Genomic DNA, 25049 nt, shown 5'->3' on the forward strand with positions numbered 1-25049 from the left:
CTACATCAGTTCGCACTTTTACAACCAGCTCTTGTAATGTTGTGGCATTCCTTGTCTGCAAATCACATTAGATTAAAACAAAACAAACAAAAATTTGAGTTTTTTCAAGGTTTTAAAATATTTATTCGGTTTCATAAGCATTTACATAGAGAAATGAGAGTAACTTCTGTCTTAACATCACTAGAATGGATCTCAAAGAAACAGAATGACGAGCAACCACTGGAGTCCTCAACGGTCCACTTCTCCAAACACGATGTCCTGAGTGCCTGTGGAAAAAGACAACAGGATGAGGCTCAGGGCAACATCAAATTGCTAATAAAACACAAAAATTATTAGATTTCTTTAAGATACGCTTTCTCCTATGTCAGATCAATCTTCAGAGATTTTCACACAGTATTAACCCTGTAAAGCCTGACAAAATAAATTAAGCTATTCTATAAATCTAATTTTGTGAAATGTAAGAGTTAACTGACCCTTTAGAAATAATCTATTAATAATAATAATCTGCATATGTGTTTTTGCTGAGTATCATATTTAATACATCAGACTTTTATGACTCGTATGGTAAAATATAGAATATGGAGCTCAAAGGAAAAACACATGAGCAAACTAAAAAAAATATACAACATGGTACAATTGCTGATATTTATATGGACAAAAATACGTTGAGATTATGATTGCTTGTAATGTAAATGAATGTGATTGCTATAACAGTATAGCAGACTATTAATATAAAATGCACAAATATCAACTGCTTGTTTTTTATTTTATTTGTATATATGCTTAGAGTAAATGCTTGTGTTTATGATCAAAGCTCTGTAGTTTTTATTTTGCGTGTGTGTGTGTGGGGGGGGTTGCAAAACAATGTAACTCAATTTAATATTTCTAAAAATGTATGTATACACAAGTCGCTTTTGTTCAGTAAGTGTTCATCTTAAAATATTAAAAACAGTTCTTATATTTACTCTTTACAAATCAGTAAAGATTTCTTATAATAAAGACATGTACCACAACCTGAAGGTGAACATTTGCAGAATTATACTAAAGAACTTCTTACTTGCTAAAAAAAAGTCTAAACTATAAATCACAGAGCAGTGTATCAATTAGAGAGAGAGAGAAAAAAAAAATAGTAGTTACCGATGATTGCCACCACATCAGCGAGCATGTGTCCTTTAGACATTTGATCTAAACCAGCCTAAAAACAGACCACATCATTGAGCAACATCACAACACAAACAGGAAAAGGTAAAAGATAAAAGATAAAGCCTCCTGTATTTGCAGCTGTTCTACATACACTAGCGTTCAAAAGTTGTAGATTTTCTTTTTTTTTTTTCTAAGAAATGGATACTTACTTTTATTTCGCATTAAACTGATCAAGAATGACACTCATTAAAAAATGTGACCCTGGAGCACAAAACCAGTCTTAAGTCACTGTACAATGTGTAAAACACATTGTACAGCTCAAAATTATAGATTTTTCTTTTATATCAAAAATCATTAGGATATTACGTAAAGATCATGTTCCATGAAGATATTTTTTACATTTCCAACTGTCAGTATATTAAAACGTAATTTTGGATTAGTAATATGCATTGCTAAGAACTTCATTTGGACAACTTCAAAGGAGATTTTCTCAGTATTCAGATTTTTTTTTTTCACCCTCAGATTCCAAATATACAAATAGTTGTATCTTGGCTAAATATTGTCCTACACTATCAAACCATAAATCAATCCTGGCGCTTGCTGGACTTTCTTGGACGCCCTGAAGCCTTCTTTACAAGAATTGAACCTCTTTCCTTGAAGTTCTTGATGATCCTATAAATTGTTAATTTAGGTGCAATCTTAGTAGCCACAATATCCTCGCCTGTGAAGCCATTTTTATACAATGCAACGCAATGATGGCTGCACGCGTTTCTTTGCAGGTCACCATGGTTAACAATGGAAGAACAATGATTTCAAGCATCACCCTCCTTTTAACATGTCAAGTCTGCCATTCTAACCCAATCAGCCTGACATAATGATCTCCAGCCTCGTGCTCGTCAACATTCTCACCTGAGTTAACAAGACGATTACTGAAATGATCTCAGCAGGTCCTTTAATGACAGCAATGAAATGCAGTGGAAAGTTTTTTTGGGGATTAAGTTAATTTTCATGGCAAAGGACTATGCAATTCATCTAATCACTCTTCATAACATTCTGGAGTATATGCAAATTGCTATTATAAAAACTTTAGCAGCAACTTTTCCACATTCCAATATTTATGTAATTCTCAAAACTTTTGGCCACGACTGTATATATATATATATATATATATATATATATATATATATACTGTATACATATATACACACACATACATACATATACATACATACATACATATACATACACACATATATATATATATATATATATATATATATACATATACATACACACGTATATATATATATATATATATATATATATATCGTTTCAACTGTATTTCTTATCAAATAAATGTAGCCTTGCTCAGAGTAAGAATCTTACTTACTGACCTAAAACTTCTGATATAGCTGAACATCTTATATAGCTTATTTTATAATTGGTGAATGAATACATTAACAATAATTAAATCATAATAGTAACGTGACTTAATTACCAAGTGAGCAAAGCCAGGTGCCTTGATCTTGCAGCGGTAAGGTCTGCTGGAACCGTCAGACACCAGGTACACACCAAACTCACCCTGCAGCACAACACAACACAACACAACACAGCTGAGTTTGAAACAGGAATGGGAATATAATAACACTTATCCCGATTCCTCTGAAAACCAGTTCTTTCATAGTTCTATTAGTTTATTCTTTTAGCAGTTACATGCACATTTTTTGGGAAAAGAAATATATGCATTTTTCAGTCCAAAAGATGAGATCAGTTCAGATTTCAGTAGAAGTTTAACAAAACAGTAGTAAGATACACCGGTTGCACTGTATGGTTTTGATTCACTGAAAATAACCATATTATAATAGTCATTAACTCTGAAATCAAACATCGGTTAGATTCAGTTGTTGCAGCATTGCTGAATAAAAACAGCACCACAAAGACAACAACTTTAGAAACCCACATGTGCCAGTTCACCAAAAAACCTCACCATGATGGATGAGAAAATGACCAAAAACCACCAACGCAAAAACATTCTCTTGTGAACAGCACTCATGTGCATTACTCACCTTTGGTGCCTCTACAGCGGTGTACGTGGCTCCTGGAGGAACCTGGTAGCCCTCAGTGTACAGCTTAAAGTGATGAATGAGAGATTCCATTGACGTCTGAAAGAAAACAAAACGACATTAATAAACAGAGCAAACATTAATACATATGAAACCTTTATTCTCAAAGTGTGTATTTTCTATATAGAAACAATTCCTCATAGCTTTTCACATACAATTATAATTACGCCATTCGAAAACATTGTGGTACTTCAAAATGTGAGAGCATTTGAACCATGCAATACTGGCCCAACCAGTGGCATGAGTTTGGGGCAACACTATGGTATTTGACTGACTAAAAGAATATGAGAGGAGTGTATGAAAAACCAGAAATGACCATGCACCTTTAAATAAGCTCATCAAGCTCGTCAAAATCATTATTTGACTCTTAAAAGAATCTAACAAATTTTTTGAATGCAAGATACATACGCAAGCACATCTTACCTTCATCTCAGATCTCTTGGGCGGGGCTATTTTTGCATCATCTACCTTGATCTCTCCAGCAGGCATTTTGTTGAGACACTGAAGCATGATGCGCAGCGACTGTCTCATTTCCTCCACTCGGCACAGATATCTAAAAAAAGTTCACATTTGTCAATGATAACATTTAATATAAAAGATGCATGGCAATACTTGTGGTAAGACTTTACAATAAGGTCCCATTAGTTAATGCATTAACTAACAATGAGCAATACATTTCTTTCAATATTTATTAATCGTTGTTAACATAAGTTAATAAAATATAACTGTTTATTGGTATTTCATGTTAGCTCGGGTCCATTACAAAATGTGAACAAAATCTGACTTTATTTAGTAAATGTATATATTATTATTATTATTATCAATAACTAAATGGTTCTCAAGTCCTCAAAACAAACTTTATCTTTAAGCGCGCACATCTCTCTACAATTTTACATGCGATACTATCAGCACATGTGGTGAGAAAGCTTAGCAAAATCTATGACCAATTTATAGCCTGTGGTCACATTTGGATTTCCTGTCATTCTGAGCTTCCTGAAGCTCTTAATTCAGTCTTAAACATGTAACACGTGTGGTCACCTGTCATAGCAGTCGCCATTACTTCCCACAGCAACGTCAAAGTCCACCTCATCGTATTTGTCGTATGGTTGACTCTTCCTCAGATCCCATTTAATACCAGAACCTCGGAGCATTACTCCACTGGAGGAAGATGATACACACATGATTGACAGTCTGACACATCTGACATACAGTGCTCTGGTCCATCTATTTTAATTACAGTGTTGCACGTGTGGGTGAATTCACTAGTTAAGCTACGATGATGATTCTGATTACATCCAACCACACAAAGACTGCAAATGACTTCACTTCGTTTAGAAGTCCCCTTTGGGTTTGACTTAAAAATTACTCAAAGATGTTTTTTATCTCCATTGCTTACTGTCAGATAGATCATCTACTATAGCATCTTCTGGGTGAGAGAGAGTGAGATACTTGAGCTGCAGGTCTGACCAATCAGATTCATTTCATAATAATACAATGTTTTACCTAAATCCATAATTGAGTGCATCCTCTGCCCCAATTACACCGATACCAACAGTTCTGTTCTTCCAGATACGATTGTTGGTCAGCATCTGAAACAACATCACATTCATTTTAAAAAATCTATTTATTCCATTCAAATTGAAAATGCATGCATATTGAAAAAGAAACATCCATCTACATGATCACTAAACTGTGCTAAGCTGCCATTAAGCAGTCCTTTGCAACTGAAGCAAACGATCAACTATGGGTGGCAAGGCACTGTCAAAAGATCTCCAGGATAAAGCTGTGGACAGGCAAAGGCAGGAGATGGATACGAAAAAACAATTTCAAAGGCTTTATCAATGCCTAGAAGCACAGTGAAGTCTGTTATTAAGAAGTGGAAGGTATTTGGTCAAACACCAGACCCTCCCTAGATCAGGACATCACTCCAAACTGATGAAAGAGCAGGAGGAAACCGATCAGAGAGGCAACCAAGAGCTACAGCAACTCTGAAGCACTCAGGAATTTATGACACACTGACAGTGGTCACAGTGGACATCGTGTGCATGTGAAAACAACATCACAAATTCTCCACAAATGTGGCTTGTATGGGAGGGTTGCAAGAAAAAGCCACTCCTCAAGAAAGGCCTCATGCAGTCAGACTGAGCTTTGCGAAAACACACCTTGAAGATTCTGAGGCTGATGGCCTCTGAGGCCTCAACACCAAACAATATATCTGTCAGAAATCCAATACAGCTCACAATACAAATAACAGCATTCCTCCAGTAAAGCATGGAGGAGGAAAGATCCTGTTATGAGTGAGTTTCTCTGCAGCAGGGACTGAAGCACTTGTCAGGATAGAAGAAAAAAATGGATGGGGCAAAATACTGTCAAATTCTTGAGCATAATCTGCTGCCCTGAGCCAGAAAGTTGTCAATGGGAAGAAGGTTTATGGAATGACAATGACCCAAAGCACACAGCAAAATGGAGCACACAATGACTGAAGGAGAACAAGGAGAATGTTCTTGCATGATCTAGTCAAAGCCCAGACCTAAACCCCAGTGAAAATCTATGGAGTGACTTGAAGACTGCAGTCCACAAACACTCACCATCAAATTGAACTTTAGCAGTTCTGCACAGAAGAGTGGGCAAACATTGCAAAGTCTATATGTGCAAAGTTATGAATGTTTTAAGTTGCACTGAGTAAATACAGCTGGATAAAACAAAAACTTTGTCGGTCTTCATTTCAGGATGGAATCCAACACAATGGGATTATTGTCAAGGGGGTGATTCTTTTCTATACGCACTGTATACATAACATCAACTAGCACTATTCTTGACTGAAACCGGTTGCATTTCAGTCTACATACCTCCTCAACTTCATCAATGCGAATAGAGAAGTTCTTGCACCATTCATAGATGTCATCCATGAGACCAAGAGGCAAGTCCTGCAAAAAAAAAAAGTTAGGGTTACGAGAGGATGACATTAAAATAAGTTATAGCATTTCAGCATAACCAGAAAAGTACTTTTCATTTAGAAAGGTTGGGTTTAACAAAGTGTACCTGATGAACTCCACCGGGTCTGACGTATGCAGCGTGCATCCTGGCTCCAGACACTCTCTCGTAGAACTCAAACATCTGCAAGATATCAACCAATTCAATGGTAACTAGCTTCCACAAAAATATTCAATAGTAAGCCTGCAGCTTGGGAGGGGGAAAAGTAACTGTTATTATTCACATAAAAAAAAATCATGATTGTGATTAAAAACGCTTTCAGATTTTTCGCTGCAGCTCTTTTGGAAGAATGCATTAACCATAAATGAAAAAAAAAAATGAAAAAAAGGTTCCTGAGCCTTTATTTAGATTGTGAAGAAAAACAAAAGCTCAGACTAAACATTCACTTATCTGTACAGTTATCTGCATTGTTATGTGTAACATGTAGCATTTTCAGCAAACATTTATTGTCCAACAAAATGCATATTTAACTTCTGTTTGTTTTTCTGTTTGATAAGAGCAAAGTTGTTACCTTCTCTCTCTCCTCAAACATCCAGAAGAAGGGGGTCATGGCTCCGATGTCAAGGGCGTGGGTGGTGATACCCATGATGTGGTTCAGGATACGGGTCATCTCTCCATACAGCACTGCACAGGCCACATACAGTAATACATTTATGCAGCTGATAAAGCCAATTAGATACATTCAAAGTAAAATACCAATGCAATCTCAATTGTGTAACTGCAACATCTTTCAATGCAATTTTGGGGATTTTTTTAAAGTACATTTTAAGTACACTAATTTAAGATTGATGGGCGTCAACCAGATCGAAAGCATTTTAGTTTTTGTTCCTCACCTCTAATCCACTGTGCACGTGGTGGAGCCTGAATGTTAAGAAGCTTTTCTACGGCTAGAGAATATGCCTGCTCATTACACATCATGGACACATAGTCAAGCCTGTCGAAGTATGGAAGTGCCTGCAGTAACACAAACACACAAGACAACATCACAGCAAATAATGCTTCATCGCAGACAACAGCACCAAGCATACTGATTCATATAACAGCAGTTTATAACAAAGCCCTGCATAAGACAGCCATGAGTTTGTGATGTAAAGCACAAAATTTCTGAAATTTAACTTTAGCCTAATGTATTTGCAAGCACTTTTATCCACAATGACATATATAACAATAAAGGCATACATTTTATCACAGTGCAACACTCATACAAACTATTGACTCTACATTACATAGAAAGGACTATATTTTCAAGTGAAAGGACAGCACTTAAACTGTTTTTAATATTTTTATTTATTTAGTAATCGTTTCTTTCATTTCAAGCATTAAGGTACTAAAGGTTGTGCTATATTGTTTATAAAGCTCAGCCCTCAGTGCCGTTTTAAGAGTATGTACAATTTATTGAAGTTATTTATACAGTAAGCATTTAAAAATATAGTGTCATCCATCAGGGTCTGTGGTTTTTAAGTACCTGTAAATAAGTCTTGTACTCAATCAGTTTCTCAGTGCCGCGGTGCAGGAGGCCGATGTGAGGGTCGCATTTCTTCACGGACTCTCCGCTGAGCTCCATCACCAGACGCAGCACCCCATGAGCCGCCGGGTGCTGAGGCCCGAAGTTGATGGTGAGGTTGGACACCTCCTTCTCCGCTGGTGGATCCTTATCTGAAAAGAGGATGATGTTTTTGATATCATAGTCAGGGCCGTCGCTAGTGGGGTTAAAGGTGGTGATGATTAGGCCATCCTTTAAAAATATTTTGGTTTGCAGTAACAGTCATTTTAAAAAAAAAGGCTCGGTAGGACGGTCTATACTTTTTCTTCAAGTTTCAATGTAAAAAAAGGAAATTTTTGGCGATGGTGATGACGTAAGTATGAATTTAAACAAATTAGCATATCGTGATGTCACTGACTGTCTTCAACCCGTGCCTTCGGGCGCATAATTGCAAACTTCATTTTGATGCAGGCTATATAGACCATATTTAGTTTTTCAGCTATTTTGACAGCCCTAGGCGATTCTAGCCCGAATCTGTATCTGTATGCATGAGACTGTCTGAATACCGGCAGAATTCACATTTCTGTTGTAAAAAGAGAAACATTGTGCAGAAGTATTATTTGCTGTTATGCGTGTTTGTCCGAAGCTGCAGTTGCTGTGACGCGTGTTCCAAAAAAAAAAAAAAAACTGGACGCGCTCCGAAAGAAGGTCGTTAAAATCAATTTCCTTTTTTCATTTTCCAAACTTGTGTTGGTTGGTCCAATCGATTTGTGCAATAGATTTTCGAACATAAAGTGACAGTCGACACGGTCACGGTTTTAGACTAGACGGGAGAAGGGATGGGAACAGTTTTTCCAGAACTTTGTGCCAAGTTAAAGCGGTGTCGAGCTGTTTTAATGATTGTTTTTAGATGTATTATGGTGCCCGAACCCGTATGACTTTGAACAGTGACCGCGAACATTTTGTTTACTGCAGCCGCAGCCATCATTACCAAGCGCGAACCGTTGACAATGAATGAGAGGAATACGAAGCGAACACACAGGCCACAGTGTGACATCCGTGTAAACATAGATGACGTCACAGGTTTTTTTAAATTAAGGAAGATAGCCTTCGTTTGTATGTAGGCCTAGGAAATGTATATATTTAAAATACTTAGATATAATTAATGTTATTTTATTGCTTTTGTATTAGTTGTTTGAAGAGTAAAAAAAAAATTGGTCGGTCTTAACGCAAATTTACAATCGGCAAAAAAAAAAAGAACTGAGTTGGTCCTAAATTGACAGGGTCGGTCGGGTTATGGCAATCAAGAATATTATTCTTATAGGGGCCCAAGTCCGAGGGGGGGCCCCCAACGATCTCAACCGTCTGGCTGAGGCCAGCCTAAAAAGATGACCAAGACAGCTGACAGGCCACTGTCGTGTGTCGTCACGAAAGCATATAATTTTTACGTGTTTTTAAGCCTTGCCACTTGCCAATCTAAACAAATCCAAAGAGAGTTTAAAGCATTCAAACACAAGACTCGTAAAAAGCTAAACTAAGTAGCTGGTTACTCGCGTGCTGTGTACGTTGCACATTCGGAGAGAGAGCCGCGTCTCACAGACAGCAACACTAAACCGAGCTCTTCTTTGCGAAGTTCTCCTCGAAGTTGCTCCTGCACCTGAACGAACAAATACAAATCGCAATTTAAACAAACAGAAAAGGATGTAAAAGAGCCCAATTCAGCACAGCAGTGTTCTGGTGTTCAGGGCTCATGCAGAGAAAGGCATTTAAAAGCGCTTGAACACAGAATTTGCCTCTTTTTGTTCTTGAAAGTATGTTAAAAAAAAATTGTCGGTTATGTCATTAATGATGTGAAGAGAGAACTCAAGATGAACACAGAGCAGAGCCAGATAACGAACGAAAGATTGACTCGTTCACGAGTCAAGAACCGGTTGCATCGGTTTTTGGATGACCAGTAGTTCTTTCGGACAGTTCGATTCAATAAACCTGTTGAAGAAAACGGTTCACAGGTTCTTTTGTGCTCAACATAATGGCGTCATTGGCGATGATTGCCCTTGATTCAAGCCTTCAGTTTATCTGGGCTCATAACATTGACACTGAATCACAAATGCGCAGTATCATTAGCTCCTCGGTTCTCGAATCGGACGCGTCTGACAGACACGGTTCTTGACTCGTGAACGAGTCAGTCTTTTGTTCGTTATCTGGCTCGGCTCGGTGTTCATCTTTAGTTCTCTCTTCACAGCAGTTCAGTCAGTGTACTGTTTGAGTAAATGAATTACTCCGGGATATTGGTTTGTTTTAACTCAGAGGGAGTGTCAGCCACATTAAAAAAGTTAACACCTTAAGTCATTTGTGGATTAATGCTTATTGGAGACGTGAACCATTTCAAACGATTCAGTTCGATTTGGTGAACTGGTTCAAAAAGATCCGGTTACATCGAGTGATTCGTTCGCAAACCGGATATCACAAACTGCTTTGTTTTGAACTCTCTCACAACAGACACAGAAGAGAAGACAGTGCTAAATAAAGTCTTAGTTTTTGCTATTTTTGGACCAAAATGTATTTTCGGTGCTTCAAAAAATTCTAACTGACCCTCTGATGTCACATGGACTACTTTGATGATGTTTTTCTTACCTTTCTGGACATGGACAGTAGGGCTGCACGATGTGTCGTTTAAGCATCGATATCGCGATGCACGAATCCACAATAGTCACATCGCAGGATGTGCGATGTAGGCTGTCGTAGTTGATCCGTTATTCATTAACTGTACGGGCCAGCTACTCCCCTGCCCTTGACAGTGTGATTCGCGGATTAATTGCACAGCTTAACCATCATAGAGTGAAAGTTTATAATTGACAGGACTGAAAACCACATGCAAGTTTAACAGGGCAGAGAGAGAGGGAGCGCGAGAGAGACAGAGAGAGCGCGCGAGAGAGACAGAGCGCGCGAGAGAGACAGAGAGAGAGAGAGCGCGTGAGAGAGACAGACAGAGAGAGAGAGAGCGCGCGCGAGAGACAGACAGAGAGAGAGAGAGAGCGCGCGCGCGCGAGAGAGAGAGAGAGAGAGAGAGAGAGAGAGAGAGAGAGAGAGAGAGAGAGAGAGAGAGAGAGAGAGAGAGCGCGCGAGAGACAGAGAGAGAGAGCGCGCGCGAGAGAGACAGAGAGAGAGAGAGCGCGCGCGAGAGAGACAGAGAGAGAGAGAGCGCGCGCGAGAGAGACAGAGAGAGAGAGAGCGCGTGCGAGAGAGACAGAGAGAGAGAGAGCGCGCGCGCGCGCGAGAGAGACAGACAGAGAGTACATTAGAAGTACCATCAATGTTTATAGAAATCAAATCAAATCAAATCTTTATTGTCATATGCACAGGAAACTGTCGTCACACAGTACAATGAAATTCTTTCAAAATGTATATGGATTTATTTTGCATGTAATTTTTTTTTTCTTATGAATATATATGTATTTTTGTTTTGTTTGTTTCTAATCTGCTATGTACAATGCTTTGGCAATATGTACCTTTGTATGTCATGCAAATAAAGCAATATGAATTGAATTGAGAGAGAGAGAGAGAGAGAGAGAGAGACCGAGAGAGAGCGAGCCGTTTTCAAACAACACGAAATGAGAATGTAAGTGTGCTCACCCCATTTTTGTTTGTAAGAAAAAAAATCGCAATATATATCGCAGAAAAATAAAATATCGCAATGTCATTTTTTCCCAATATCGTGCAGCCCTAATGGACAGTAGACCGTTCACACAGCTTCAATGGAGGGACTGAGAGCTCTCGGACTAAATCTAAAATATCTTAAACTGTGTCCCGAAGATGAACGGAGGTCTTACAGGTTTGGAACTACATGAGGGTGAGTCATTAATGACATAATTTTCATTTTTGGGTGAACTAACCCTTTAAGTGAAAGTAAACAGTTGAGACAAAAATGGGATGTGTATTATATCGGATGCATTCATCATCTCTTAAAGTGACCGTGCCTAATTTAGCTACTAGCTGCTGTAATGTTAATTCAAGAAAATTAAAGAGAAAATCACTCCCTGCTCTCGACTGAATTCATTTGTAGTTTTAATACGAATTAATGCACAGTCAAACAATTATTGAGACACCATATATAGTTTTTGATATTTTTTTTACTAGTAGGTGCAAAACACTATTATGTAAGTAAAGTATAGCAAAATGAAGTTTTGTAGCAAAAAAAAATCTCAAAAAAAATTCTTCATACAGTGTACTACTAGTAAAACTACTACTGGTTATTAAAAAAAAAAAAAAAAAAAAAAAAATTGGGACCAAAAATTCTTCAGACACTTTGGCCTAACCATGTTTTGCTTACGAGTTTTTCCTGAATTGCTAATGCAACCTTTTCACATCACAATCTGGAAAAAATTAAGCATTGCTTGGTAATTGGTCAACAAATTATTGATAGTTGTGTAAATATTGTCATACAATTCTATCAAAGTTATCTGACATTATGAAGATTAATTTGTTCTGACAGTTTAACTCTGAGTTCTTCTCTTGTGTTATTACCATTTTCTAAACTGTAGCAAATAAACTGTGATTAAACTTTGTTGTTGGGCAAGTTACTCTGAAAATGTAATCAAATTACTGATTACTCCTTTTAAAAGTAATCACATTACTGTTCTGATTACTTCATTTCAAAAGTAATTAGTTACATTAATAGTTAAATTACTTTTTTTCTCTATGAAATTTATGAAATCCCAGCATACGCGCCCCGATTAATATTTGTTATTAAAGCATCAACATTCACAGAACACTGTTATTTTTAACTAAAGCAAGCGGCTGCTGCGTGCATGGTTTGACAGAATGCAAGCAAAGAGCGTTGCATTTATAATATCTAAAAGACATCTCAGTCATAGGAGTAGCGTGTGTAAGGCTGGCCACGTATGGGGACTTGGGGCAAAAATGCCACTTAATTGGACAAAAAAATGCCCCTGCACAAACAAATATAATCTATTACGTCTGTTGCTTACAAAGTGAATATGAATAGACAGTGTCGAATGTGGCATTAAATTAAGATCTTCTCATGTTGCGACGGATTTTATTTTAGGCGTTTTTACAGTGTTGCGCATTTTAACCAATCACACACAATTCTGTTGAGTTTAGGAATGCAATGGCAAAACAAGAGTGTTCAGATGAGTCCTCACTGAAACTCATCAGTTTTGTTGAGCGTGTGCACATTCGCTGACTGAATTCCGGACTCTTGCGAATTCCCTCATCATGACGACAAGGCGCGGATGTATGTACAAAGTAAGAGATTCATTTCACAGTTCATACAGCTTTAGTGATTATAACAATAGCTTAGTTTTTTGAGAAAATCAGCCGAAACAATAACTATAAGAATAACTTGAATCTTGAGAGGGCTTAAACTCGTGATAGATTAACGTTAGTGATAATGTCACTCTCTCTATATAATTTATTCACTGTTTGAATAATCGTGCAAAGGAAACATTATATAATTATTAATTTCTGACGTTATTATTCAATTGTAATCTTGTTAAATATAAATTATGTCCCATTAAAAAAAATTTATTTACCCTACATGACACCCATGTCTGGTTCTTGCCTAAAAAGATGTGTTTATAATGTTTAATACACAGAGGCGGATCCAGGATTTTTCATAGGGGTGGCCAGGGAGGAGCCAGCAACCAGTCAGGGGTGGCACAGAAATCTTCATTATTTCAATAGAAAAATATGTTTGATTATAATGTACTGGACTGTTTTAGTGCCTAAAACACAATGGAGTACAATTAATTTCTACTTGTGAATTAGATTTTTGTATTATTCTTAACCTCCAGGTATTTTAATAAAGGGGCTCACTATAGCTTTATTGTTTATTCAGCTTCTTGAAACTCCCAAATACTTTCTCTCCAACATTGCATACTCCTGGATGAGGCATGCGTAGTGATAAAAATGTGAAAAAGGCCGAAGTCAACAGTCATAAATGCCAGAATATAAAATGAGTTATTATATGCATTTAAATGTTTTCATTTTAGCATATTTTCTAGCATAAGTGCATTATGCTCACATTTATTTGTGCATTAAATTACAAATAAAAAATACATACAGTATCATCTGGTGCCTTATGGTAATCACGAATTGCAGAATATATTTTAGTACATGCATTTGAGAGATGTTCTTGTGTGCTGCATACATGCAGTTTTAATCGCCTTTTTTTTTCATGACTAAGCTGACGACAGAACGAAGTAAGTAGCCTATGCTCAAAGTTTCTTGTGCAGGTTATTTATGATGAAGTGATATGTGTGATGAGTGTGCGCCACATATCTGCATACTGCTGAAGAGTGTGCGCTGAGCACAGTGAAACGGCTGATGGGACAGGGAAGTGTGTTTTACTGACAAATAGTCTAACAATATCTCATCAGACCGCAGTTCACAGCTGTTCTACTGAAGCTCATTTGGCTGCTGTATCTTATCTGCGCTCGTTTGACTCGCGCCTGACGCTGAGGTGAAGCTGAAGTGCGCGTCTGAAAATTCTCCCGTTTGATGTGGTCATAGCCTAAAGAGATACGGCGGTTCTGCATCTAAATAAATGCATTTCTTGTCAGGAAAAAAAAAAAAAGGACAAAAACTGCAGTTTTGAGTGGGGTGGCCAAAGGAGTGGCCACGCTATTGTTAGTGGAGGCCACCCTGTTAATACATTTGGCTGCTTTTAGTCTTACTCTGGAGTTGGTTCACCCTCCACCTATGATCTCAGTTCATGCAATCTCACAAATCTGTTATAACACAATAAATATATGCATAATTAATATTTCATAATGTCTACAATTCGCGTGTTATAATGAGAGGAAACGTGAGCACGCAAATTTCAGCACTGCATTGCTCAACGCTGCAAACAATTGCACCTGCTAATCATTTATATTGTATATTAGTTCATGTTGCTTTTGTCCAATAGACGAATGACAATTTATTTGTTTTAGATATTTTATGTATTTCTACAATCTCTAGATTATAAAACACTGCATTCTATCAGTAATATAACGCGGCAGTAACGTAGGCTTGTAACTATATTCTAATTACTATTTTGAAAATTATAACTCGTTAGATTACTCGTTACTAAAAAGGTCATCAAATTACAGTAACGTGTTACTGCCCAACACTGGTGATACAGTGAGAAATATTGAAGGTGTCTGAATAAATTTCGGTTTGATTGTATATTTCATTTTTATAGTGAAGACTATGCAGTGCTGTTTTACATTTAATTATTCGGTTTCTGTACCTGGACACCTACAAACTTAAAGAAAAACGTAAACATTGTGTAAATAGCACAAATAAATAAATAGAACGAACAAACAAATGAACAATTTCAAACAGGGCCCACTGGTACAACCTGCACTGGGGGCCCGCAAACCCCAGCTACGGCCCTGATCGTGGTTGGTCGTAATGTAAATAGGGAAATCACTAGGCCAAAGGAAACCAACCGTTCCAAGGTGGAGGTGCCCATTTCTCAGTGATGACACTGGGATACATCACAGCTCCAGAGTACTGCTCTGTCCACTCCACATCTGGCTGCCACTGCTTCAGCCTGAACACAAGGCGAAAAAACACAGCTGGGTCTTTATTGATTTGCATGCAAAATGCACACAGATATCTGGCTCAAAGACATGTGAATTTGCCAGCATGTACTCTACTCAGTGGCATCACTTAATATTTGCAAGATTGAATTATCTAATGCAAAAAAAAATATATATTTTAAGAATGAATTTGAAAAGTCATTATTCGATTATTATTCGAACTTCGAACACATCCAACAAAACATGTTTGAGTGAAATGCTTACTAGACAATGGCGCTTGTGCTGTATTTCTTGGTTTAATATTTTGTTATTTAATACAATGACATTTATGCATTTCATGTGTGGCCTCGGTACTTTGTCTGGCTTACTTTATCTACAGATGTTGCAATGTGTGCGTTTGGTTATAAATTTCAAAACAAACTGTGCATATGTGCAAGGAAGTATATTTGAAATCCATGATATATAAGTGAAAATGTAATTGTGTCTTTCCTGCTAATGTTTCGCGTCTCAACCAGCTTCAGGCTCTTTTTAGGCAGTTGATCAAAACATTGGTGGAGAGGGAAAAGATTAACAAATATCGTCGTGTAATACTTAGAATTTGAAAAGGATAGTTTAGTAATACTGTAAATTTCTATGCTTGTTTAAAAAAATCGCTGGGAAAAAAACACAGGTTATCTAATCCCAGTAACACTGCCACTAGTAAGCCGCTAACTAACTACAGCCATGTCTTAACTAGACAGCTTTAACGACTGTAAAGTGTGTACCTCTTCTGAAGCACAGAACAGGCTGGAGTGCTGACATTACTGATTAAAATGACTGAAGGACGTCCGAGTCTGGAGAGCGACCTCAGCATAGACGCCGCCATCTTCCCCTCTGTCTGTCTCCCTGCTGCTGCTTCTGCGGAGAAGGCTTCACGGTGGATTGTTTTACTGCGGCTCTGGCGCCACCTGCCTGCAGGAGGTTTAAACGCAAGGCTCGGAGTATTATAACTACGCACAAACAGCCAGTAGGTGTCTATGGAATGATATTGCGGACATTATTCAAAAGGCATTGCAAATTGTATTTGCAATTGCGTTTTCAATTTGTGGACGCATAAAATGTGACATAATCCAAACGCAAATGCAAATCGCGCATTACCACATTTGCCTTTTCACTCTCTCTGCACTGTGCATGTAAACTGCCAAAACTCAAATGGAATCGCAATACCTTTTGCATTTGAATTTCCAACTTCTACATGGAAACCTGTCAATCAAGTGACAGGGGTGGGGCCATTTTATTGGGCATGTTTGCATTGGGAAGTGACGATCGTACTAAAATGTACCATGTTTTTACTAGGGTAAATATGAGTTAACGATAGTGTTTATAATTAAGCCACAGTAGCCACAAATGTACAGTTGTCTGAGACGTTATGAAATGTTCTTTAATATCATGAACCATAAAATGTAGTCAGTGTTCTGCTATTGTTTATTTTCATAATAGCACAGGCCACAAGTTAAGACGGTCACAGATCTAGTGTTGATTCAGTGTAGCTTGGTAGCTGAGTGGTTAGTGACTGTCATCTCTAACGGCATACCATCTTTTAGCGCGTGTTCGAAACCCGGGCCAAGAACAGACGTTCTTTATTTTTTTGTTTATCCTACTAACTTCAGCCGCTGATTTCGGACTTGCATCCTCAGTAGTTCAGACTTTGTGCATTCGACTCCGGAGTGTGAAGTCTGCGAGGACGCAGGTCCGGTAATTCTGCAAACAGCAGCGTACTTGATAACATGTCAGCTCGCCTTGACTACTGCAATTTTCCTCACTGTATGATCGCCCGTTTGGCGGCTGAAGTTAGTAGGATAAACAAAAAAATAAAGAACGTCTGTGTTGGCCCGGGTTTCGAACACGCGCTAAAAGACGGTATGCCATAAGAGATGACAGTCTCTAACAACTCAGCTACCAAGCTACACTGAATCAGCCCTAGATCTGTGACCGTCTTAACGTGTGGCCTGTGTTTACCTATTATGAAAATAAACAATAGCAGAACACTGACTACATTTTATGGTTCATGATATTAAAGAACATTTCATAAAGTCTGAGACAACTGTACATTTGTGGCTACTGTGGCTTAATTATAAACACTATCGTTAACCTATATTTACCCTAGTAAAAACATGGTACATTTTAGTACGATCTTCACTTCCCAATGCAAAACACGCCCAATAAAATGGCCCCACCCCTGTCACTTGATTGACAGGTTTCCGTGTAGACGTTGGAAATTCAAATGCAAAAGGTATTGCAATTCCATTTGAGTTTTGGCAGTTTACATGCACAGTGCAGAGAGAGTGAAAAGGCAAATGTGGTAATTAATATTGCTATTTAAATATGACAGGCTCATAGCTCGTAAGATATGGAAAACACAATTGCAAACGGACTTTGCATTTCCATTTTAAATTTGGCAGACACTGTGCGTTCACTTAATCGAAAATGAAAACAGTAATGCGCGATTTGCATTTGGATTATGTCACATTTTATGCGTCCACAAATTGAAAACGCAATTGCAAATACAATTTGCAATGCCTTTTGAATAATGTCCGCAATATCATTCCATAGGTGTCAGTCGACTCAGTCGTTATAGTTTATGGATAATTACAGCTTCCAGTGTGGAAATAGTTGTTTAAAAGTGAAATATTTAGTCATCATGCACTCAATATCTTTCTGAAGAATCGTTGTTGTTTTTTTTTTACCTTTATGAGCGAATCGTTCTTCTGAGTCGGTTCCTTTCAATGTATCAAACAAATCGTGTTCATTCACGAATCGACTCTGGAGGTCAGTTCACTGACTCGGTGATCCGGTTACTGTCTATGGTCACAGCGTGCTTTTCAAGTGCACTACAGATACTGTGGTAAACATGGTATTGGCATGATACATGGTATATTTTCATACATTTACTAGTATGAATGTTAGTGATATTTGTAGTTGATTATGTATATTGCAGATAGTGTATAATGTTGTATGTAGTTATATATTTATTGCAGACAACCTCACCAGTCAAAGGGTTTTGGGTCAGTAAAAAATATATATTTTTAAGAAATGCATACTCTTATTCAACAAAGATGCATTGATTAAGTTACAGGAGAGATATTTATAAAATTACAACAGATTTTTATTATTTCAAATAAATGCTGTTATTTTGTATGGAGCCCCGCACATGCCGTGCAGGAAAAAATAGTAGGATAAATTGTGTGCACGATTTACTAATTCGTTCCCGCACTGTACTAAAACGTGCACACGATTACTATTGCATTCCCTCGATGTACTTTTTCTTTCGATTTATAAATTAAGCGCACGGTTTAGCAAATCGAGGAAACGCAATATTAAATCTAGGGAACGCAAGAGTAATCGTGTGCACGTCTTAGTACACTGAGGGAATTAATTAGTAAATTGTGCGCACGATTTATTTATTTTTCTTGCATGGCATATGCGGGGCTTCCTAATTTTGAATTCGAAGAATCCTGAAAAATGTATCCTTTTTTTTTTTTTTACAGAAACACAGCACAGCTGATTTAACTTTGATAATAATAATAATAAATGTTCTTTGAGCAAAAAACAGGAATTAGAATAATTTTTGAACGATCATGTGGCATTGAAGATTGCTGCATATTCAACTTTAACATGACATGAATCAATTACATTTTAAAATGTGTTTAAAAGAAAATCATTTGTTTTAAATTGTAATCATTTCATAATATGGTTTTTGCTGAAGGAGTGGATGCGGAGTTGCCATATCCTTCATACTGATATTAAATATATTATTACATGATTTCTTGTTTGACTATTAATCAAGTTATGGCAAGAGTAAAATGTGTAACCTTATGTGCGCTTATGAGATATTAAATAATCCTGTTCTACCCTCTATTTCTTTTCCTCAAGATTAATGTCCACATATTATGTGTGTGTATCCAACCGTAATGATAAGACACTCGCCAGTGCTAGAAAGCCTTGAATTTTAGATAAGTTCTCTGTGTTAGTATCTGTCTGTGCAGGGAGACGCTCAGACAGTCCCAGGACAAACGATCAACTGCCAGTGTCCAGCGGATCAGATATAGGCCTACGTCTTTGGAGAGTTTATCTAGGTTTTGGAACAAATCAGAATTTTGTTGACTTATGTATTGACGCAATTAGTATCCTCTGTCAGGGTATAACTGTGGTTGATTTTGAGTTGTACAGGGGCGTCCTACGAACTCCGTCGAGAGTATTGAAGCTGACTTCTGCTGATGAAACTGCAAACTATTTTCTTCAAGTAAAATTATTATTATTAATTGAACTCATCTCGGACTCCTGGTCTTCATTGCGACATATCTGGTCCTTGGGTTTTAACTGTAAATTCCCCTACATTGCTATGTTTATTGTGTATGTGTAGTGGACAGGTCCTAACTTTAAAAACAGTGTTAATATTGGGCATATTTTACTTGTACGAGTTTATTTAAACAATAATATTCTAAATTTTTTCCCTATTTTACTATCGCTGACACCAATTTTTATTTAAACTAATTCTAGAAGACATTTACCCTAAATCAAGAATGAACAGTAATTATATTTATAATATATATATATATATATATATATATATATATATATATATAAACCACACATTCAACGCTTCAATGGTTTCTTAGAAAAACAGTGCTTTTATTTCTGATATACTGTGAAAAAATAATTACGTAACATTTTTAAAAAATATTGGAAAAAATCAAAGGGAAATAAAAAAAAAATCAATAACTTTTGTTGTACATCTGTCAAACATTTTTCAGCTACCAAGAACAGTACAGTAAGGTCAACGTTTATTTTCTAAGACACAGTTATACAGGATACACTCCTACCAGCAGAAGAAAAGTTTTGGAGCAGGAACGTGAGAGAAGTAAATGAACGGATTACATAAAGATTTTCATATACTCACACCCGCACTCAATCGCACACACAAAAACACACATACCCGCACGCACTCCTCTGGCCTTAAGCCAGTTTATAAAGTGAGGGAATATAAAAGTTATGGTTTCCTAAGGCCACTCTATATTTTGTTCACTCCTTCATATATTCCTTCTTCTGGTCTTCATGGAGCTTCAAGTTCTTAGATGGGAAGGGGAATGCAAATACTGTCCAGTGGGTCACACGTCCCACACGATTTTCCCCAGTCCATCAATTCAAGGGATGAGTGACTGACAGCTAAAGCAGGTCATCAAGATGTTTCCAGGTCCTCATCATGCTTTCTGTACTGTACAGAGTCCGAAAGTACCATCGCTATAGTGTTTGTCAACCGTCTTCACGCAATTTAAAACATAAAAATACTGCATTTAAAGAGTGCATCACATTGGATGATTTAAAATAATACTTGAAGGTGGACTTACACATGGGAAAGTATTTACAAGGCTCGCTCGAAATGTGGACGATGTCTTCATCCTCGTGTTTCTTCTTTGATAATGGCATCCTTCAAAACCCGTTGAAGACCGTTCATAGCCAAAGTCCATCTCTGGCCCCTGTAAGGTAGTTTTTCTTAATTGCCGAACAATACTTCAAGTTAGTCGTTTGTGTTTGGCACAAATATCAGGCGTGTGTCTGTGTGAATAAGTGAGTGAAAGACTCTCTGATCTCAAACTTCACACGAAAGTCCAACTAGCGCGAGGCGTTAAAAACCACTCCAGATCTTTGATCTTAAATTAGTTCCAATCTGATCTTTGTAATCTTTAAGACGAATGCGATAGCAGCCTGATCTTAGATCAGTAAGGGTGAGATTGGAGACCTAAGGCTGGATCAGTTTAAGACCTTCTCTGCTGTTCCCAACCATCAAAATAAAACTAAACAAAAAGACTCTAGGTCACTCACGACCGAATAATTTGCAAACAACGATAACAAACAAATCTGCATATTTTCTTGTTCGTTGAGGTGAATATCACCCAAATAAAGACTGATACTCTATAACGTTGAACCTTTGGTCCAGAATCACTTACAGAAATATGCCAAAAAAGGAAGGTAATATTCAAAACATAGAGAAAGAACGCTCTAGCCTAGTGTGCAAATGAGAGATTACATATCGATTATGAGGGTAATCTAAGCTAGAATACTAGAATGCAGTGCAAACAATGATCCCACTACAAAAGCACCATGGAAAAAAGTGGGGCATTCCTGTATATGAATATGTATATAGACTTTATAATTCCATGGTTCTGAACTATTTGTAGGAAAGTGAACTGAATGGCTTTCGCTGACCATGTCTGAAAACGGTTTAATGGCTTCCTCAACTTGTCTCTGTCATAATGTTGAAATTTCAAGGGTAATATGTATTATTGCAAATGCTAAAAAGTGCTTTTTTAAATCGAGTTGGACCATTCTGCGCAAATACAGAAGGCTAGTAAAATGTTTAACAAGGTTGTACGAGTAATCTTAAATGTGCTCTTCATTTCTTTTGTCGAATGCAGACCTTCATTTGAGAATGAATGAAAAAATAAAGATATTTGGAGATTTTGTGACATTGGTAATGGTAACCATGTACAGTGGGATCTAAAAGTCTTCTTTTCTAACATTCTAATATTCAATTATTCTGAATTATTGGATAAAGATTTAGATTAAGAAAAAAAAAACATAACTAAACATGTAAATTCATTATAAAAATGGGCAAGGAGTTTATTTGTTATTTTTCCATGTCTAGAAATATATATTTTTTACTTTTAGACTCCACTGTATATTGTGCAATTTGTCATTAAAAGCCCTTTAAACTATGCTAAGCTTAAGGAGAGAAGTTGAAGAAGCCTTTGAAGATAACTCATATATGTACTGCATCTCTGTCAGAGACCGCTGTTAAACCGACTATAAGCCTATAAGAGGCACCCTTAATTTCTCAGGAACTACCTTTGTGATCGTGCTTATTAAAAGCATTCAGGATTTAGTCAATGGTATAAAGATCTTAGATCTTTTCTAGACACCAGTCTTTCTTGATTGTGACTTTCGCTTTCAGCTCCTGGAGCTGAGAAATATACACTTAGATACGCCTGCCCTGCATCCCGTTCTCATTTCTCAGCCTCCGTTTACTCTGAGCTTCCTTTTGTTTGTTCACCCTCCGCCTTCATCTCAGTTTCATTCATTATTTCCGTCCTGTGTATCTGTGTGAGTGTGTGTACTTAAATGGCCGATATCGGCATAACATGAGCCGCTTCTCGTTTACACATGTGTTTGCATCCTCTGTGTGTGTCGGTGGGAGTAATCGGAATGCTGGGAAGTGTAGGAGAACCGTGTGGAACTGCCGTATTTCCCAAGTCCATTCTCTGGGGTTCCGGTTCCGCCTCCTGCGCCGACGCTCGGCCCGACTCCATACATCTCATACGCCGGCCCGCCTTCTAACGGGGCGAGGCTAGGCGGACCAAAACCCAACCGAAATGTCGGATAGTGCGGGTAGCCATAATTTTCGTATCCGAGCTGAGCAGTGGAGTCCAAGAGGCTGCAATCAGTGGTAAAGTCGCTAGTCTGTGGGCCAGAACTGGGAGGAGGCTGCTGGGACTGTCCGGCGCGGGTGAACGTGTTGAATTGGGCGTAGCTGTTGTGTGAGAGTCTAGAGGGAGGGCGAGGGTCGTAGCAGCCCGCTCGGGACCCCGGAGCCAAGCTGCTCGGTGTCCCCGGGCCAGCGGTTGCTCCGGGAGCTGAGCTACTGCTCACAATGGCTGCGGCGCCCCCTGGCTGGCCGGAGGTGCGATAGTCCGAGTAGTGCATGGATCGGGAGGCGGGACGTCCCTCATCATGAGTGGAAGCTCGCACGTTGTAGTAGCCATTTGTTGGGTCCTGGAAAAGACAACAGGCATCTTCAGTGTGGCTCTTATATGTGAACACTCGATTTCAAGTACTTTTTGTTCAACATGGGTACACAGGTAAAATCATGCATTGTGGTAAAACATTGTGGTGTTTTATGATGAATGCTGCATACCAGAGGTGGAATTTTATTCATTACACTAATCAAAAGTGACTGTAAGGAGTTTTACATTGTTACAGATTATTTCAAATACATGCTGTTCTTTTGGTTTCCACACAAATATTAAGCATCACAACTTGATACTGAGAAATGTTACTTGAGCACCAAATCAGCATATTTAGCAATATCAGCAATTATTTCTGAAGGATCATGGGACACTGAAGACAGAAAGTGTAATAATGTAGACTTTTAAAAACAATATATCATTCTAAAAGTATGCCCAAAAACACAGCACATCAGTGTCACATTTTTCAACAGTCTTGATTTTGGAAGACTTTTCCCCATTCATTTTCTCCATAGGGATTTAAAAAAAAAAAATTTATATGATTTTTAAGTTATGAACCAATCCAAACAAACCAGTTGAATGAATAACATTATAAGCTTAAATCTGAAACAAAAAAAGCATTTGAAAATAAGAGAAAAGTCTTTCTTGACTGTCATAAAATAATTGTATTTTATTTTAGAATGAAATATTTATCATGCAAAGCATTGCAAATTTAATTGTACACTGTTAATTAACTCAAGTGTACAGTGCATTATATACTTCTTATTGTAACTATACTATACAATTTATTTACATTTAATTAGCAAAATATTCATGCAAAAATATTAGTGAGACTGACTATTATCTATAAAACTCTTGATTGGTGGGTTAAATATTATTGGTAGTGAAGTTCTTCAAAGGGAAAATTATGGCTTCTACACCAGCATATCCCAATAGAAAAACTAACTTGGACCTAACGGTTGTTCTTTCAAAAAAAGGTTCATATGATGTGGCTAATTTTTCTATAGTGAATAGGATTTGTACATATGGGACTTGACCGTTGAGGTCTATAGAAGTTGCATGTTTTTGTAAACCAAAGCATAGGTGGTACATCACTTCTATTAGTGTGTGCAGAAGTATCAGTGTGTCTATCCACCTTGAGCTCGTAGTCCTGGCGCGTGTCCAGCGTGTCACTGCGTAACTCCTGTTTGAGGTCAATGTCATCTTTAAAAGGCTGGGAGGAGGGAGAGAGGGTCACAGAAGGTAAAAACTAAACCATAAACGACAAGAGAGCAACCAAGAGGGGGAGAGAGATGCAACGTAAGAGGGGAGGAAAACCAACAGGAGATAAGAGAAGGAGAAGAGAAGAAGGATATAAAGGAAGAGAGGGAAGTTGAGAGAGAAAAAGGATTAATTTAAGCTTTTGAAATGTTATTTAAGAGGAAATACATTGGAGGAAGCAAAGATGATTAATAGTTAATTTTTGTAAAAGATAGAAGTGTCTTTGTTATGTGTTAAGCAGGTTTCAGATATTCACTACCAGTTTTTATTTACTGAAAACATTGTGTAACTCAAGTGTTAGTGAATTAACCTTGACTCATTTTAAGGACAATTTGTTCAGATCAAATCATGTGGTTAATAACTGTACGAGTTATTAATTATTTAGGGTCAGTGCTGTTCGTCTTCACAAAGATTCACAAGACAATCCACAATCACCACTGACACAACATTACATCAAGATACACTTTCCCTTAATATTAGCACAGTGATATTAATCATTTTAAATATTAATTTATTTAATAATATCAACTATGTAAATTTCCCTTCCTATGTTCCTACAAAATAGTCTAGCTCTTGAAAGAATAATACATGATAAATTATTATACTGTCAAAAAACCCCAGCTGCCAAACTGTACACGAGTTTAAACTACAATTTTATTTAATGCAATACTGAATAATTACACAAAAAGGATAAGTAATATCTTACTTGAAATAATTT

The 25049-nt window shown here is 37.5% G+C and overlaps 2 protein-coding genes across 5 annotated transcripts in view; both read right to left on the reverse strand.

Moving 5' to 3' along the window:
* Window positions 1-99: 99 nt before the first annotated feature.
* Window positions 100-16212, reverse strand: LOC132102635 (NADH dehydrogenase [ubiquinone] iron-sulfur protein 2, mitochondrial-like). Its single transcript, XM_059507269.1, has 14 exons — window positions 16055-16212; window positions 15198-15301; window positions 7726-7916; window positions 7094-7214; window positions 6772-6884; window positions 6309-6383; window positions 6116-6193; window positions 4770-4855; window positions 4305-4424; window positions 3690-3819; window positions 3210-3305; window positions 2642-2725; window positions 1138-1195; window positions 100-266 (listed from the first exon to the last, which is right to left on the reverse strand). Exons 1-14 carry the CDS (start codon window positions 16153-16155, stop codon window positions 229-231), a joined length of 1395 nt encoding a protein of 464 aa, XP_059363252.1. The 5' UTR covers window positions 16156-16212; the 3' UTR covers window positions 100-228.
* Window positions 16213-21977: 5765 nt separating this feature from the next.
* The window catches only part of LOC132102651 (kin of IRRE-like protein 1), a 29950-nt gene continuing 26878 nt past the window's right edge, over window positions 21978-25049 (reverse strand). For 2 of the 4 annotated variants that reach the window (XM_059507270.1, XM_059507271.1), the window contains exons 14-15: window positions 24207-24320; window positions 21978-23099 (exon numbers count right to left, since the gene is read on the reverse strand). In XM_059507270.1, the coding sequence (XP_059363253.1) occupies window positions 22485-23099; window positions 24207-24320 (729 nt within the window). In that variant the 3' untranslated portion in view covers window positions 21978-22484. The remainder of the gene's footprint in view (window positions 23100-24206; window positions 24321-25049) is intronic. The other 2 variants (XM_059507272.1, XM_059507278.1) reach the window with 1 other exon arrangement.

This window comes from Carassius carassius, chromosome 2 (assembly GCF_963082965.1).
Source record: "Carassius carassius chromosome 2, fCarCar2.1, whole genome shotgun sequence".
NCBI lineage: Eukaryota > Metazoa > Chordata > Actinopteri > Cypriniformes > Cyprinidae > Carassius > Carassius carassius.